This window comes from Cydia amplana, chromosome 9 (genome assembly GCF_948474715.1).
Source record: "Cydia amplana chromosome 9, ilCydAmpl1.1, whole genome shotgun sequence".
In the NCBI taxonomy this organism is placed as follows: domain Eukaryota; kingdom Metazoa; phylum Arthropoda; class Insecta; order Lepidoptera; family Tortricidae; genus Cydia; species Cydia amplana.
The window spans coordinates 2,306,912-2,322,161 of NC_086077.1; the positions used below are offsets into that span (position 1 = coordinate 2,306,912).

General features: G+C 35.6%; 1 protein-coding gene across 1 annotated transcript in view; it reads right to left on the reverse strand.

Annotated features, from left to right (window-relative positions):
• Positions 1–10,691: 10,691 nt before the first annotated feature.
• Positions 10,692–15,250, reverse strand: part of LOC134650893 (uncharacterized) — a 46,867-nt gene continuing 42,308 nt past the window's right edge. The window contains exons 4-5 of the mRNA XM_063505830.1: positions 12,216–12,330; positions 10,692–11,096 (exon numbers count right to left, since the gene is read on the reverse strand). Coding sequence (XP_063361900.1) covers positions 10,959–11,096; positions 12,216–12,330 — 253 coding nt within the window. The 3' untranslated portion in view covers positions 10,692–10,958. The remainder of the gene's footprint in view (positions 11,097–12,215; positions 12,331–15,250) is intronic.

Genomic DNA, 15,250 nt, shown 5'->3' on the forward strand with positions numbered 1-15,250 from the left:
GGCAAGGTCATGGCCACGATATTTTGGGATTGTGAAGGAGTATTACTGATCGATTATAAAGAAAAAGGTGTAAATATCACAGGACAGTACTACGCTAACATTCTACGTCAATTAAAGGATGCAATCAAAGAAAAGAGGCGAGGAAAGTTAACCAAAGGTGTTATGCTTCTGCATGACAATGCCCCCGTCCATACTGCTCATATTGCCAAGGCAGCTATTGTTGAATGTGGGTTTGAAACTGTTACTCACCCATCGTATAGTCCGGACTTAGCCCCCAGCGACTTCTTTTTGTTCCCCAATCTTAAAAAGGATCTGCGTGGAAATAAATTTTCCGATGATGAAGCATTGAAGGCGGCAGTGGAGGAGCATTTTTACACCAAAGATGAAAAATATTTTTATGCAGGATTAAAAAAAATAATTGATCGATCTTTTAAGTGTATGAACATAGGGGGGGAGTATATTGAAAAATAAAAATATCAAACTTTTCGTACATGTTTGTTTTCATTCTCATACCGAGAATATTTTGAACACCCCTCGTAAGATCTGACCTGTCAAATTTGACATTTCCGCGATTCTGAAGATACTCTTGAACGTTTTCCACAAGATATTACTGAGAGATCTAATTCACATCTAATAGATATCTAATACGATCTATCGTAAAAGTGACATTGGTTGCCCGAATTGCGCTGCAAAAGAGAACTAGTTGAAATCTAAACTATAACGTATCTAGAATGGATCTAGTACGTGTCGTCTCTTGTGAATATCTTGAAGTTCGAATACGGCAGAGTGTCAAAACTGACATATAAATACGCTATCGAGAACGTAATTTAAGTGATTTTATAATGTAAGTAAGTGCAATGTTTGTAAAAATATAAATAATAAATATGATATGATGTATAAAATTAGGAATATTAGATATGAGTTAAAAATTTTTTTTGTGATTATTATAAATTAAAATATATATGACATTGCAATGCCCTGCCAGGGCCCATATGACTCTAAATGTACCTAGTTATTATTAAGATCTGTACTACCTACACTATGGTTGCAATAAATAAATGACTAGATGACTAATTTACTTTCTATACAATCTCGTTCGCACTAATATGCGAGTACGAGAGAGATGCATAAAAAGTATATTACGTTTTCTATGGCGTTTATATTAGTGTAAGGCCTGTGTGGACGCTCGGAGCGGAGCGTTGGGCGGGGCGTGCAGCGTGGCGTCGGGCTCACAAGTGATTTGAGCAGCGTGCACTAAGGCCGCTTCTATACGTTTGCATTTGTTTAACATGCACGCCGCACGCCCCGCCCCGCTGCACGCCCAACTCGAGCGTCCACTCAGGCCTTACACTTAGTGCCAAACAGGTGGTAGCCACATAGGTGCACGTCCGTGGTAAAGTAAATACGCGAAGCAAGTAGAATTCCGTACATTGACCCGCTATTTCCTATCTCTATCGCACCAGAAGTAAAAGTTATAAAACTTGTTCCATTAAGTAAATATTACCTAACGTTGCTCACCCTCAAGATGCAAAGTATGTACCGACAAGAAATTATAGAAATTAAAAAGTGGCAACATTGTAGTGTCGTCCCTTTCAAATCAATCTAAGAAGACGGGACGGCGATGCGAGCAGGGTACGTGTCGCCGCCGGTTTTGAGCAAACTCGCATGCTACTCGCCCGCGCTGACCGAATAACGAAGTAAACATGCCTTTTGCGCCACAATAACCTTCAGATTAAGAAGCCAGACATCAAATCTGTCTAAAGGAGGCGTATCCATTCACCAGGCACACAAGTTTTTACTACCGTTGCGCGAGTGTTAGTAAATGTGGAGAGGAACGAGCGGCGACACCGGTTCCGAAACTAACTGCGCGCGATAGCCATTCTAACCTCTTTAATATGTTCTGTGGTTGTACTGTAACTCGAATTTACGGTAATCCCCTATTTTATATTTTCACGATTTTTACCCGACTACGGCAACGCAAAAGGAGGGTTATGATTTTGACCGTTATGTATGTTTACACATTGTTATTTACGAAACGGGACATAATCGCCATTTTTTTTTTAAAACCCCTTCTCCGAGACCACGGGGATACTGCCGTCCTTGAAACGTCTAAGGTAATTTTCACTTAATTATTATAAGTCCCGATTTCGTAAATAATAATATTCCCTAGGCATCTCCAAAATCGTACGAGACAACATTTCGTTTACCGCATCTTTTTTTAGTATTACCTATTTCCATGTGTGAAACTGGGCTGTCTGCCGACTCTGAACGAAAAAATGCCAAACCCATTCGGAGAAGTTTTGGACAGGCGGTGCCAATTTTTTCTATGCTCTGTCGGCCTAGTTACTCTTTGTTCTGTAATATTGTAGGCAGTTTTAATATAAAGTGCAGTCAAGTTACAATTTTAGACACGGACAAAGTGCCAAAAATATCTACACACTACTTAATGTATGGACTATAAAGTCAAATACATATTTTTGGCCGTCGATATTTAATACCTTGATATTTGATACCAGCCTAGTGGATCTGACGTCTGACTTTGACGTCAGACTAACAGGAACAGGTTCAAATCCTGGCTCATACCAATGAGTTTTTCGGAACTTATGTACCTACGGAATATCATCTGATATTTACCACTAACTTTTCTGGGAATGAAAACATGATGAGGAAAGTAAACTGCATTAATCTGCGAAGAAATTCGAAAGTGAATAATATATGTAGTCCCTTACCCGCATTGGCCAAGCGTGGGGGACTATAACCCAAGCCGTCTCGTGCTTAAGAGCAGATCTGTGCCGAACAGTGGGACGCATGTGGGACGTATAAGTTAACTTATCACTATCACTACATAGTATAAAACAAAGTCGCTTCCCGCTGTCTGTCTGTATGCTTAGATCTTTCAAACTACGCAACGGATATTGATGCGGTTTTTAGGGTTCCGTAGCCAAATGGCAAAAAACGGAACCCTTATAGATTCGTCATGTCTGTCTGTCTGTCTGTCTATCTGTCTGTCTGTCCGTCTGTCTGTCCGTCCGTATGTCACAGCCACTTTTCTCCGAAACTATAAGAACTATACTGTTGAAACTTGGTAAGTAGATGTATTCTGTGAACCGCATTAAGATTTTTACACAAAAATAGAAAAAAAACAATAAATTTTTGGGGTTCCCCATACTTCGAACTGAAACTCAAAAATTTTTTTTTCATCAAACCCATACGTGTGGGGTATCTATGGATAGGTCTTCAAAAATGATATTGAGGTTTCTAATATCATTTTTTTCTAAACTGAATAGTTAGCGCAAGAGACACTTCAAAAGTGGTAAAATGTGTGTCCCCCCCCCCTGTAACTTCTAAAATAAGAGAATGATAAAACTAAAAAAAATATATGATGTACATTACCATGTAAACTTCCACCGAAAATTGGTTTGAACGAGATCTAGTAAGTAGTTTTTTTTTATACGTCATAAATCGCCTAAATACGGAACCCTTCATGGGCGAGTCCGACTCGCACTTGGCCGCTTTTTTTAATAGATAGAGTGATTCAAGAGGAAGGTTTATGTATAATTTGTTAACCCGTGCGAAGCCGGGGCGGGTCGCTAGTGTAGTAATAATTATGAAGCTAACTTGGTTGGGTTGATTAATCTTTTATTAATCTCAGGATTGAAATAAGTCTGTGGGATTTTTTTGACCATCTTGGGTGAATATTTTCATTAAAATGTGTTATGTCAAAGTATAGAACTTATAGGGATTGTGCATTCTTACTGCCAAGTATGTGTAAGGTTATCGGGGTCAGAGTATAAGATAGTTTTTAATCAAGCGCATCCTTATCTGTATTTTATCTGTCTAATGCTGACTCCGAGTTTCCCCCCAACAACAAAGCAAAGTCTTTGCTCGAGAGCTCATTCGAGAATGGCTTTGTGAAGCTATTTGTCGGGGCCGCGGGCTACTCGCTGCCAAAAACGGTAGGGACCTATTACTTTGTATTGCTTTACATTGTTTGCAGGTTTATGGTTTTTTTGGGCTGACTTTTAATGCCATACTTTGATGTTTTTTTGCCCGTCTTCAACATGTAGGTATATCGAAGCTCTAAGATTGAAAAGACGCAATATTACTTTAATTATGTCTAGGTACCTAATACATTTTTTGCAAGTTTATGGGTTTTTTGGCTGACTTAATAGTATTTTTCACACAGATTGGGTACTTACTGTGACATCAAGTCGCGCTAGATGTAGGGTATGGAGTCGCGCGCGAGAACGCAACTCATGCTAGGTCTCGTTCACCAGCAAAATTATTAGCAGACACGAAATATTTAAATTACTTAAATGTCTTAAATAAATCCAGTTTCTGTGGGACCTACGTCTTTATAGAAGGAAGGGATATTGCTAAAAAATTCCTCTTTAGGGTGCTTTGTAAAAGATTCAAACGCTTTTTGTCCCCCTGCGAACGATATACCTTACTTACCTACATTTTCACGGTAATTCTGATTCGTACACTTTTACTCGCTTTCAGCAAACTTTCGGCAGCTAAATTGTGGAATAGAGCGTAAAGAAATCTTAAAGGCTGGCAACGCGTTTGGAACTCCTCATCTGGTGATGCAGGTGTCCATGGGCGACGGTGATTGCTTACCATCAGGTGATTCGTCTGCTCGTATGCCTCCTACATATATCATTAAAAAATCTCGAATACCTCCTCTTTAGACAAACAATATGTGGAAAATTAAAAACTACAATTTAAAAAATCATTTAAAAACTAAACTTTAAAATAGAGTATACAGCCAGGAGAGGAAAGAGGTAAAGAAATATAAAGAAAAAAGTGTATACTTGATACGCACATTTTATTTCTTTCACATACATCAAGATTCTAACAGACTAAAGTCTTTTCAATTATCACCTAATGGATACGGATTGACTAAATTAATTACAATTAGTTTCGTTAGTTAACGAATAACTTGCTACTGGCAACACTAGTTACAAATCTTACATTTTATACAGGATGACTGATCTTGGGGAACTAAATACAAAAATCCATATGATTTTACTGTTTAAACCAAAACTTTTGGTTAAGTAAGTTTTATTTCTTAATACCTATGGGAATTAATGATCTTAAGAAGTTGTAGCTCGAAATAAAGTCAAAACGGATAAGTATGGCTGCGGATTAAGTGTGGCTGGCCTTAAAATTGGGGCCTATTTACACATCCATTAGTACCTATTTGAACTCGTAATAAACACTAATCACTGTGCAAACAGGGCCCCGGGGCCTTTTATACCGGTATGAAGGCCAGCCATACTTACCCGTATTGACCTTAGTTGAGTATGAGGAATAAAATCAATCATTTAGAGCCCCACGATCATAGTCACCCGGTATGTACTTGACTATGTTCGAATCTGATTTCGCATGGCAAAGTCAGATAGGTCGAACATAGTTGTATGACATGCTACGCATTTATACTATGACTTGAATATTTACACTGATATGATATGTAGATATAGTTGAATATACTTCTATTTATGGATATGTATGTATAGCTAGGACACCTAAGAAGTGCCCTTTTAGTACACGTTACACCTGTTACTGGTGTAACGTGTACTCAAATTAAAGTTCTATATCATATTTAATTGTAACGTAAATTAACCAAATAATTACGTATGAAAACACATACTTCTTAGTACAGTGTGGTTTTCTTATATTAAACCAGAGTCTGGGAGGTAAGTATGTAAGTCGTACTGAACAAGTTTTACTATGGAACCAATTCCAAACATCGACATATAATTTGCCGAAATGTATGAAACATTTTTTGTATTTTGGGGGTAGGTTCCATACCAAAATTTTAGTATGACCTAAACACTCGTCTCTCAGTGTGGATATTAGTGATTATATTATGTTTCAGTATGGTTACATTATATCTAGATATCATACAAAACTAGATAATTTAACAAAACCACCCTGTATAGACTGGCCAGCCATTCGTGGCAATAGCAAAGCAACTGAAAACAAATATAGGATGATTCTGCTCTTTGGAGACTCGACTAGTATTAAATACTTATAGATAGGATGAATTTTCAGATACTGTCTAGTAACACGATTGGCTGGCCGCTCACTAGATATAAGCCAGTGGTAAAAAATGTGGTAACATTTCCTTATCTGTTACCATTGACAACTGCGTTACCACAGAGTGAATTGGTAGATTTCAAGACTGAAACGGCTTCGCTGTTTAGATGTGGTAGCAGATGAAAACAATCCTAGCTGTTACCAGTGGTAACAACTTTGTGGTAAAAACCCAATATGTGACTAAAGAAATTGAAAATAGTAAGGAAAGTATCAGATGTCATCTGATATACGAGACAAAATGACAATGTAAATGGGCGTTTTTTTTTAAAGTTGTCCTCTACACTTTTTTTTTTAAATTTGGGTTTTTTATGTTATTTCTACTCAGAATCACGAGCTCTTTCTATCCTAATAGGAGAAAAAAAATGTCCTAAGGTTTTTATTTCCATTCCGTCACCATTTTTCATAGACTTTGTATGGCGGTCGCGGAATGGGAAAGATCGAAAAATGTATGGAAATTTTGGGACACTTTTTTTCTCCTATTAGGACAGAAAGAGCTCGTGATTCTGAGTAGAAATAACATAAAAAATCCCAAATGTGAAAAAAAATTGTAGGGGACAACTTAAAAAAAAACGCCCAAATGAAGCCTTAATATTTATGACAGAGTTCAAAACTGTGAGCAGTCAAAGTTAAATTTAAAAAGCATTGCTTTCAATATTCAATATTTATAGAAAATATTTCAAAGTGCATCGTGTAGTCTCTTCCAGGAACGCAGATTACATAAAACCTCATAAAATAGATACACCACTCTTGACAAATCAAGTTTCGTAATCTCTGGTTACATTAGTTAGCCCAGGCAATGCTAGCATTAAACCCCTTGAAACCCATACTATTGATTTAATAAATTAAACAACATCCAAAGGTTAAACAAAAGCGGGTTAATCACTGTTTTTAATAAATTATTATATTATAAACAAAAAATATGGGTGAGTCCAGGTGAGACCAAATCAACTTAAAAAGAAAAGAGAAGAAAAAAGAATCGCTTTTAGCTTACAGAGTGAAATATCTGCTACGGTCTTATACAGTCTGTGACAAACATCAACCTGCCCAGTTAATTTCGTTGGAAAAATGGAAAATGGAAAACATTGTATCGGAAATTGAATATTATAGACAATGCAAATGTACTAAAAAAACGGTTCTCAATTTTAGTAAAAGTATTGGGGGAACAAATTTACATCGGAGGAATATTTACGAAATTATATAAGCGCCATTTTTAACCGAGCAAGATTTAAAAAGGAGGAGGTTCTGAATTGGGTTGACCTATGTTTTTTTGAATTTTTTTTAAATTTGGATTTTTTGATAGAATTTATTCGTAAGCACAAACAGACAATACATAAAAGATGCTGTTCTACTCAAAATCACGAGCTCTTTCGATCCGAATATAGAAATTCCGTATATTTTTCGACTTTCCTTTCCGCTATCTTAAGAAATAAAAATCTTGGGACACTTTACTAAGTTAAAAACTTTCATGACCCATTAGTGCCTAGAGTGTCCACCTTGTATTACCTTATTTAAGAGCGCCCTCATAGGTTTTCTAAGGTGAGCCATAGAGAAATATAGTAAGACAAGAGTGCTCACTCCATACATCAGTTCAGACTATTAATTTCAGTGTCTACATCTAGCATCGAGTAGCGGAACTATCAGTACTGCTACTTGACAATAGATGTAGCACCGACCGGAAAGTCTTATCTCAACTGCATAAGACTTTCCGGTCGGTGCTACATCTATTGTCAAGTAGCAGTACTGATAGTTCCGCTACTCGATGCTAGATGCTAAATAGTCTTTTTGGTACTAAAACTGATGTATGGAGTGAGCACTCTATGTATTTTTTCTCTATGGGTGAGCGCGACAATCATACCCCTAAAAATTTTGGGAAAAGATTAAATATGTACTTATTACAATATCAAAAAAAGGTAAAAACCTCTGCATCAGTGTGTATTGAATTTTTGTGTCTTTTTTTGTATGTATTTAACGACAACAGGCCTATTGACGCTTGCCAGTGATATCGATTTTTTTTAACAAAAGTGCCTGATATGATTAATTGCTGTCACGCTTTTATCGTTGAAAATAAAATACGGTTGCCGTTTTGTAAGGTTTTTTAGGTTTTTTTATTAAATTTATTAGGTACAATTTATTATACCTACCTACATGTAAAATATTAATTTTGAAGGACCCGCCAGCGGGTAAAAAAGCTGCAAGTGAAATAATTTCTAATGAATATTAGGTAGTTATTAACTTATTACCTAATAGTTATAATTTCAAATTAATAGTTAAGCAAATGTTGTGAAATAAATCATTTTTAGATTTCGTTGTAGGTACCTAGTGATATAAAAACTGTTTTAAGAGTTGCCGGAAAATTAAAATTGTATAAATTACATTTGTGTGGGTACATTTTCTGCGAAAAATTATGAAAACAGGTAAGTGTTTGTTGCTTAGTGCATACAATGATTCGCCTGGATTAGAGCAGTAGGTACATTTTGCACTTTGTTTTGAAAAGGCAGCCAAGAAACATGTTACCTATTTTATATCTGAATTGCTGATGTGCCGTTAGATACTTTTCAAAATTGCGAACGTTCCATTCAGAAACTTTTCAACAACTTCAAAATTTCTTTAGGAATCGAAATTTCCTATGAAATTTTCCTGGTAAAAAAGGACTTTTACAACGTTGTGGAAACTTTCTGCAACATGCACATTAGTATTATCCTCTGGCCGCCCAGAAGCCTACGAAAAGGTCTCCCGTCCATTCCAATTTGATCCTTATTAAGACAAATCAAATATGTATTTCACTTGGCAAGTATTGACGTCCGGGCGGCTAGAAGTTATGGTTTCAATGAAAATTGTTTATTCGTTAGGGTAAAATTGAAAGGGGTTTTCAAGAGGGGTGAGACAACTAATCGTCCGCATGCCGAAGCATTACGGGTGACTTTTCAACTTACCCTTCTTAAAAACCCATTCAAACTTATCCCAACGCACCTTATGTAGGTTTCTCGCAGTTATTATTAGTTTACCTAACTTGCTCTTTATTTATTTGAATTTCATCCATTGTCATGTCTATTCATCGTAAAAAGTAAGTAATGCTTATAAATTAATTGCAATAACAACTAAATCTAGCAATAGTCTTAAAGACATTCACTTTACAAAATTATACCTAGGTGAAATTATTATCTAGTGATAAATATCATGAATATCAAACATTTCATAAAACAATGCTTATACCCATTGACGTACATCTCAGGACTGGCCTTACGGGCAATAAGAATGGGGCCAGTACAGCGGTGTGACACCGCTACAACGCGATTGGTTGGTGAGTTCGCATCACGCGCGCGATGGTCTCAATTAGTTGCGTTAGACTCCACGATTGACTCGAATTCGTGAGTGACACCGCTGAACTAGTACCCGTAAGGCCCGTCCTGAGATATACGTCAATGCTTATACCTAAATAAAATGGATTTTTCCTTAGAATCCTTAGATATCTATATATATCACAGGAAGATGTGAGCTTAATTTCAAGGCTCAAATACAAGACCTAACATGATCGAACATATCATAAAATATTATAGATTATTTTAACTATGAATTTTATAACGCTGTTAATGAGCTTAAAATTACTTTGTAATGGACAATTAAACATTAAAGATAGGATTTATGAAATTCTTGAGTGATAACAACTTTGAACTTCACAAAATGTAGGTAGGATTGCAAAGTACAGTCAGCAGCAGAAGTTGCTAAGCGGGCAAGTTGTTTAAAGTTACCTTGACGCGCAAGAGCGTGTAAAGAATAAGAATTCAATATCGGAAAACATATAATAACTCGGAAATGCGCGTTTTCCCAGAGATAAGACCTAGCTAGATCGATTTTTCGCCCCCGAAAACCCCTATATACCAAATTTCATCGAAATCGTTAGAGCCATTTCCGAGATCCCCGAAATATATATAAATATATATATATACATATATATATATATATATATATAAATAAATAAATAAACAAGAATTGCTCATTTAAAGGTATTAGATTAACCATAATATCGCCCGCTTATTAGCAACTATTGCTGATGACTGTACTTATGCTTAAAAACATTGTAAGGAACAAATTGTTTAAGATTTAGAACCATCATACACATGAATTCATGTTTTTGAAACTCAGACATTTAAACGAGTCACTTACGTTCTTTACAGCTATTTTCGGTTTAAACCGTGAGTGACCCGTTTTAAATATATAAATTTCATTATGTCTATGTCTTCTGATTATTGCCTATGATCAAAATAAGATTTTCTTGGCCTTCGCTTAGAAATATTCATGAAACATAGACATCCATATCATGTCTGTGTTTATAGCCCTAATAAATAAGTTAACGAAATAAAACCTTGTTTAAAACTAAATATGTAGTTCGATTTAGCTGCATGCAAATAGCATTTAATGCTTTAAAGATCCTAACTAAAATCTCTTTTCTTTAATGTGTTTCAAGGGTATATTTGCACAAACCCATTATAGTGGTAAAACATTTCGAATTATTAACATTTCAGTACTAATTCTTATCGACTATACCTTACCGTTCTTCACGAAATGTACATTCTTCGCTTTGAAGTCTCACAAAATCGACGTAAAATGTTTATTTGTTGAAGTAATTTTCGATATGGCTTATGCTTTATAATGATCTTAAATCATATCTTATAACACTAGGCAATAGACGCATTGCATGCGCAAATTAATTAATTAATTTTCTAATTCGAAGTGATGCATAAAATTAAGTTAACAAAACACTATCATCATCGCTCACTATTTACAGTTCACTGCACTCACACACGCACGAATGTTCTAATTTCAAAATTCGATTCCTAAATTTGTTTTAGGTCAGTTTACGTTGGTACTAGGTTCCCGAGATACAACGCGAGGTGCCCCGAAAGGGCGATGAGAACTAGTTGGAGGTTTTGGAACGTTGCGCTGGCTTTTCCTGGGGCGGTGCATTCTTTGTCCCGGTATTCGTAGCAGAAATTCTGGAAATAAATGAAATTATTAGAAATAAGCTCAATAAATCACGAGAAGGAAATAATAATAAAGAAAAATAACAAGTTTTTAACCTATTTCGCCAGACTTTTTAATCGTTTTTCGCAGCGCGAGTGCTCGTTCCGGCATTCGATGGATTAATGGAAACTTTTTCTCTTTTTCTCTTCGAATAAAAAACAATCAATTTTTGTAACTGTGTAGGTACTAAGCTTACGTTAGAATGTAGAAGTTGATTACATCTAGTCTCGCTCTAGATTTGTAGATGTTATTTTTTATATTTGCAATTCAAAAAGGGATAGGTATTGCGCGTTTGCATGCCTAATCAGATTATGAGATGCAAATTAGAAAATGCATACAGACGGCGGTTTTGAACGAGAAGATTAAGTAGGTACCTATTTTGAAAAGTTGTCTGTTTATAGGGGCCATTCTCTGAGAATATGTCTGCGGTCGCGTCTAATTGCCACGACTCTTTTCATAATTTTTTATGGGTCGCGGCTATTACAACGTAGTCATATTTTTTGAGAATGACCCATATAGACTATCTTTCTTTGTATTATCTTGAGCACCACCTTTAAAAATAAGTATGTGCTATAAGTCAAATAAATATGTAGAAGCTCTATATTTATGTATGAATTCCTTTGTTATTTTATTCATAAGGGCTTTTAAGAAACAATCTATTTTTCAGTCAGTTTCAGTCTCTTTTTGATACTGTAAAACGTAAAAGGTAAACTGAGGAAAATACATTCAATATTTTTGGTTATAAGTACCGCAAATCCGCAAGCCGCAATCACTTCATTTAACAGTTTTACGAAATTAATTAAAATTTCGCATTGCAATTAAATAACAGGATCGGTCTGGTTAATTTGAGGTGTATTTGAATATTATACGAACATTAAAAATTGTTCGGAAAAACTGTTGGGACTCTTTCTAATTTCGAGAACCGGTAGCTCTGAGTGCAAATGTTTATTCTTATTTCCATGATAATAAACTTTTGTTTCAACTAAGTATTAACGACGGTATAAATAATTCCTAATAGTTAATGCTATTCTTATAGGTTTAAAGTAAAAACCCAATCTAACCCAAATCTAACCTAGTAAACCAATACAAACCTTTATAATGTTGGAAGCCATCTGCTTGAGGAACTTGCTGGTGAACACGGCTGCCTCATCACCACACGTTCTCTGCACTGTCTCTTCGGAGCACGACATGAACTCCTGGAATGAACTGGAAGCGGAAAACACATGGTTAATGTAGTCTGACTTATTTATTATGCTTAGGTACCTATTACCTACTTGCCGCAAAACGTTGTTCATGTATTAAAAAAAAAATAATGTACTTAATTGTAATTAAAAATTTAAAGTGCATTGAATTTAATTAATTTATAATTTTAATGTAGTTGGTTCAATTCAATGTTTTATATTTTTTAATGTAATTTAATTTAATTTAATTTAATTGGTACCTACTTTTGGCATGTTTGCGTTGCGTATGAGTATAAGAGACTGTAGATACGAGCGTAGCTACGTGAGGGACACGCAGTACCTATAAAAATATTGCAATAGTCTAAAAAAAATGGCCCGTTATTTAAGCCCCTTTCATTCACAAAAAGTTTAAAAAAAAAATCTATTAATTTCCACAGCCATTTTTCTCGGAAAAAATAGAGCATTTTTGTTTATCTTTCCATTGTGCCAACGCAGGCAGCGATGTGTAAATCCTATGATAGAGAAATATTTTTAATGGAGGAACTGACCAACGGCGGGCGAATGGAAAAGGGTGCAGAAACAATATTTGTTTGCATCGTAAGTATATTTGTAGCTTCGCTGTTGCGCTGCGATAGAGGAAATTTATTCTCAAACGTAGTTTATACAAGTTTTAATAGAATATGTTTATAAAATAGCTTTTATGGATGATAGATGTAGGAATTAGTTACATTTAAAGAACCCAACAGTAGGTATATATGTATATTGGAGTATATATACCTAAAGATAATTAACTTATTTGATTTGGTTAGCTAGAACCGGGGAATGGATATTATATAAATATTTTTTTACGTGTTTGGGTAGCTATCGTTCGCTAAAAAACCAACGGAGTGTCCAATGTTTATACCAATAAAAATCTGAAATCTGAACGACTTTCAAGACCCTTAGTGATAACATCTTATAGGCCATTGTACAAGATATAATCCCAGTTTACCGTACCAGAGTCTACTACTATAGGTACTTCGTTCGCGTTAAGAATGACAGTAAAATTATCATCGTCCACCGGCCAAGCGATGCTCGTAACCCATCAAATGGTTCCTAATTAGAAAGCATACCTTCAACTGGCTACAGTGAACTTGTCTTTCTAATTAGGAACGATTTGATTGGTTACGGGCGTGGCTAGGCAGGCAGACTATGATGATTTTACTGTATTCTTGACGCGAACGAACTATACAGGGTGCATTTTCTTTTTGGGTCAGTGAGGGCAGCTACCAGATCCCGTGCTGCTGCCTGTTACATTTAAGGACCATAATACTGTATGAAGACATTGCTGTAGGGCGAGATAGAAATTTGTGAATAAAATTTCACCTTTTCTCCATAGTAAATGTATGGAAAAAGTTTTTATTAATTTGTGGCTTTTTAGTACATTACCGTAAGTTGACCCCTAGGAAACTATTGATACTGGATAGGAATGGCATCGATTGGCATACATAAATAGCATGTGAAAAACAAAAGTTTTCATTTTCATACAAATTATATGGGAAAAGTTTTCCTCCATTTGTGGCTTTTCTAGTCGGTTTTTTTTGTGGTTCCATACAAGCTTTTAATCCTCAATAGGAATGGGATCTGTATGTTTTTTCCAAAATCTGTAAAAGCCAATCTTCATTAATTTGAAATCGAGGGAAGGTTTTCTAAGACCGTTTTCTCATAGCAGCACGGAATCTGGTAGCTGCCCTCACTGACCCAAAAAGAAAATCCAACCTGTATAGTAGTGACTGGAATGGAAAGTTCATCAACAAAGCATGCAGACCACGCTAAAAAAGCGAAGTACCTATTAGTAAAAGTACATAATACAGCCTAAAACACTGCAATATCATTTGAATTGGTGGTTTGAATCGTTAATTTGCCGATAATGTTTAAATATTTGGTAATATTTAAACATTATCGGCAAATTAACGATTCAATTGAAGTGAACGCAGATAACGAAGCCATTAACATCTAACGAGGCCCTAATACTGAATAAATTCAAGCAGAATCCTTAAACAGTTGAATGGTCACAATGGAGGAAAAATAGGACGTAATGGGGGTGGGAATGAGATAAAATTGATTGATTGTGAGGTTATAGAGATAGCTATTATGGATCGCAAAACACTAATGATGGTTTGTGTGTTGAATAGTAAACGTTAAAGATTAATCAAGCTCGATTTTGCAAATTCACGAAAAGGAAATTCAGTTTTAGGATTTTAACTGTGGACTTACGTTTTTCTGTTGCAATATGTCAATTAATGACTAACAGTAGGTATTCAAATAAAATATATAATGGTTAAAATCTTTATTTAAAAGTGTAACGGTTGAAAATAATTTATATTATTTTCATTTCTGTGTGACTCACGATAGTCACGATAGTGTACTGATGATGAACTGCAGTGTTAGAGATCGAGAGAGAGAGAGAGAGAGAGAGGGGGAAAGAGAAAGAGACACACAGAGAGAGAGACAGATAGATACATTTTATAACAATATATGTGGTGACATTCGGATGTCGACTGCAGCAGTACCTACGTACTGTTGCAACATTACGCCGTCGCAGTAATACAACTGCAGTTGACATCCGAGGCATACATTCAGCCACCATTTCAAATTGGGTTAGATCAAACTAAGTTACTTAGCTGTTGTACAAAAAGTGATATTGTTTAGCGATGCATAAACTACTTATTATTATAAGTGTGAAATCCGCAGTGTCCAATACAAAATCTTTGCTTAAAATTGCGCTTCGTAGCGTCGCTTTAGAAATAGTACGGCAAAATGTATTTAAATGACTGACAGAAGTAGGGTGCTGCTTTTAGATGGGTAACTCCCTTGTCTCTATTTGCATACAATTTTAAACTTTAAGCAAATGGTCCCTTCGGAAAAATGAAGTTTATTCAGTATCACTTTTTACTCTTATCAGT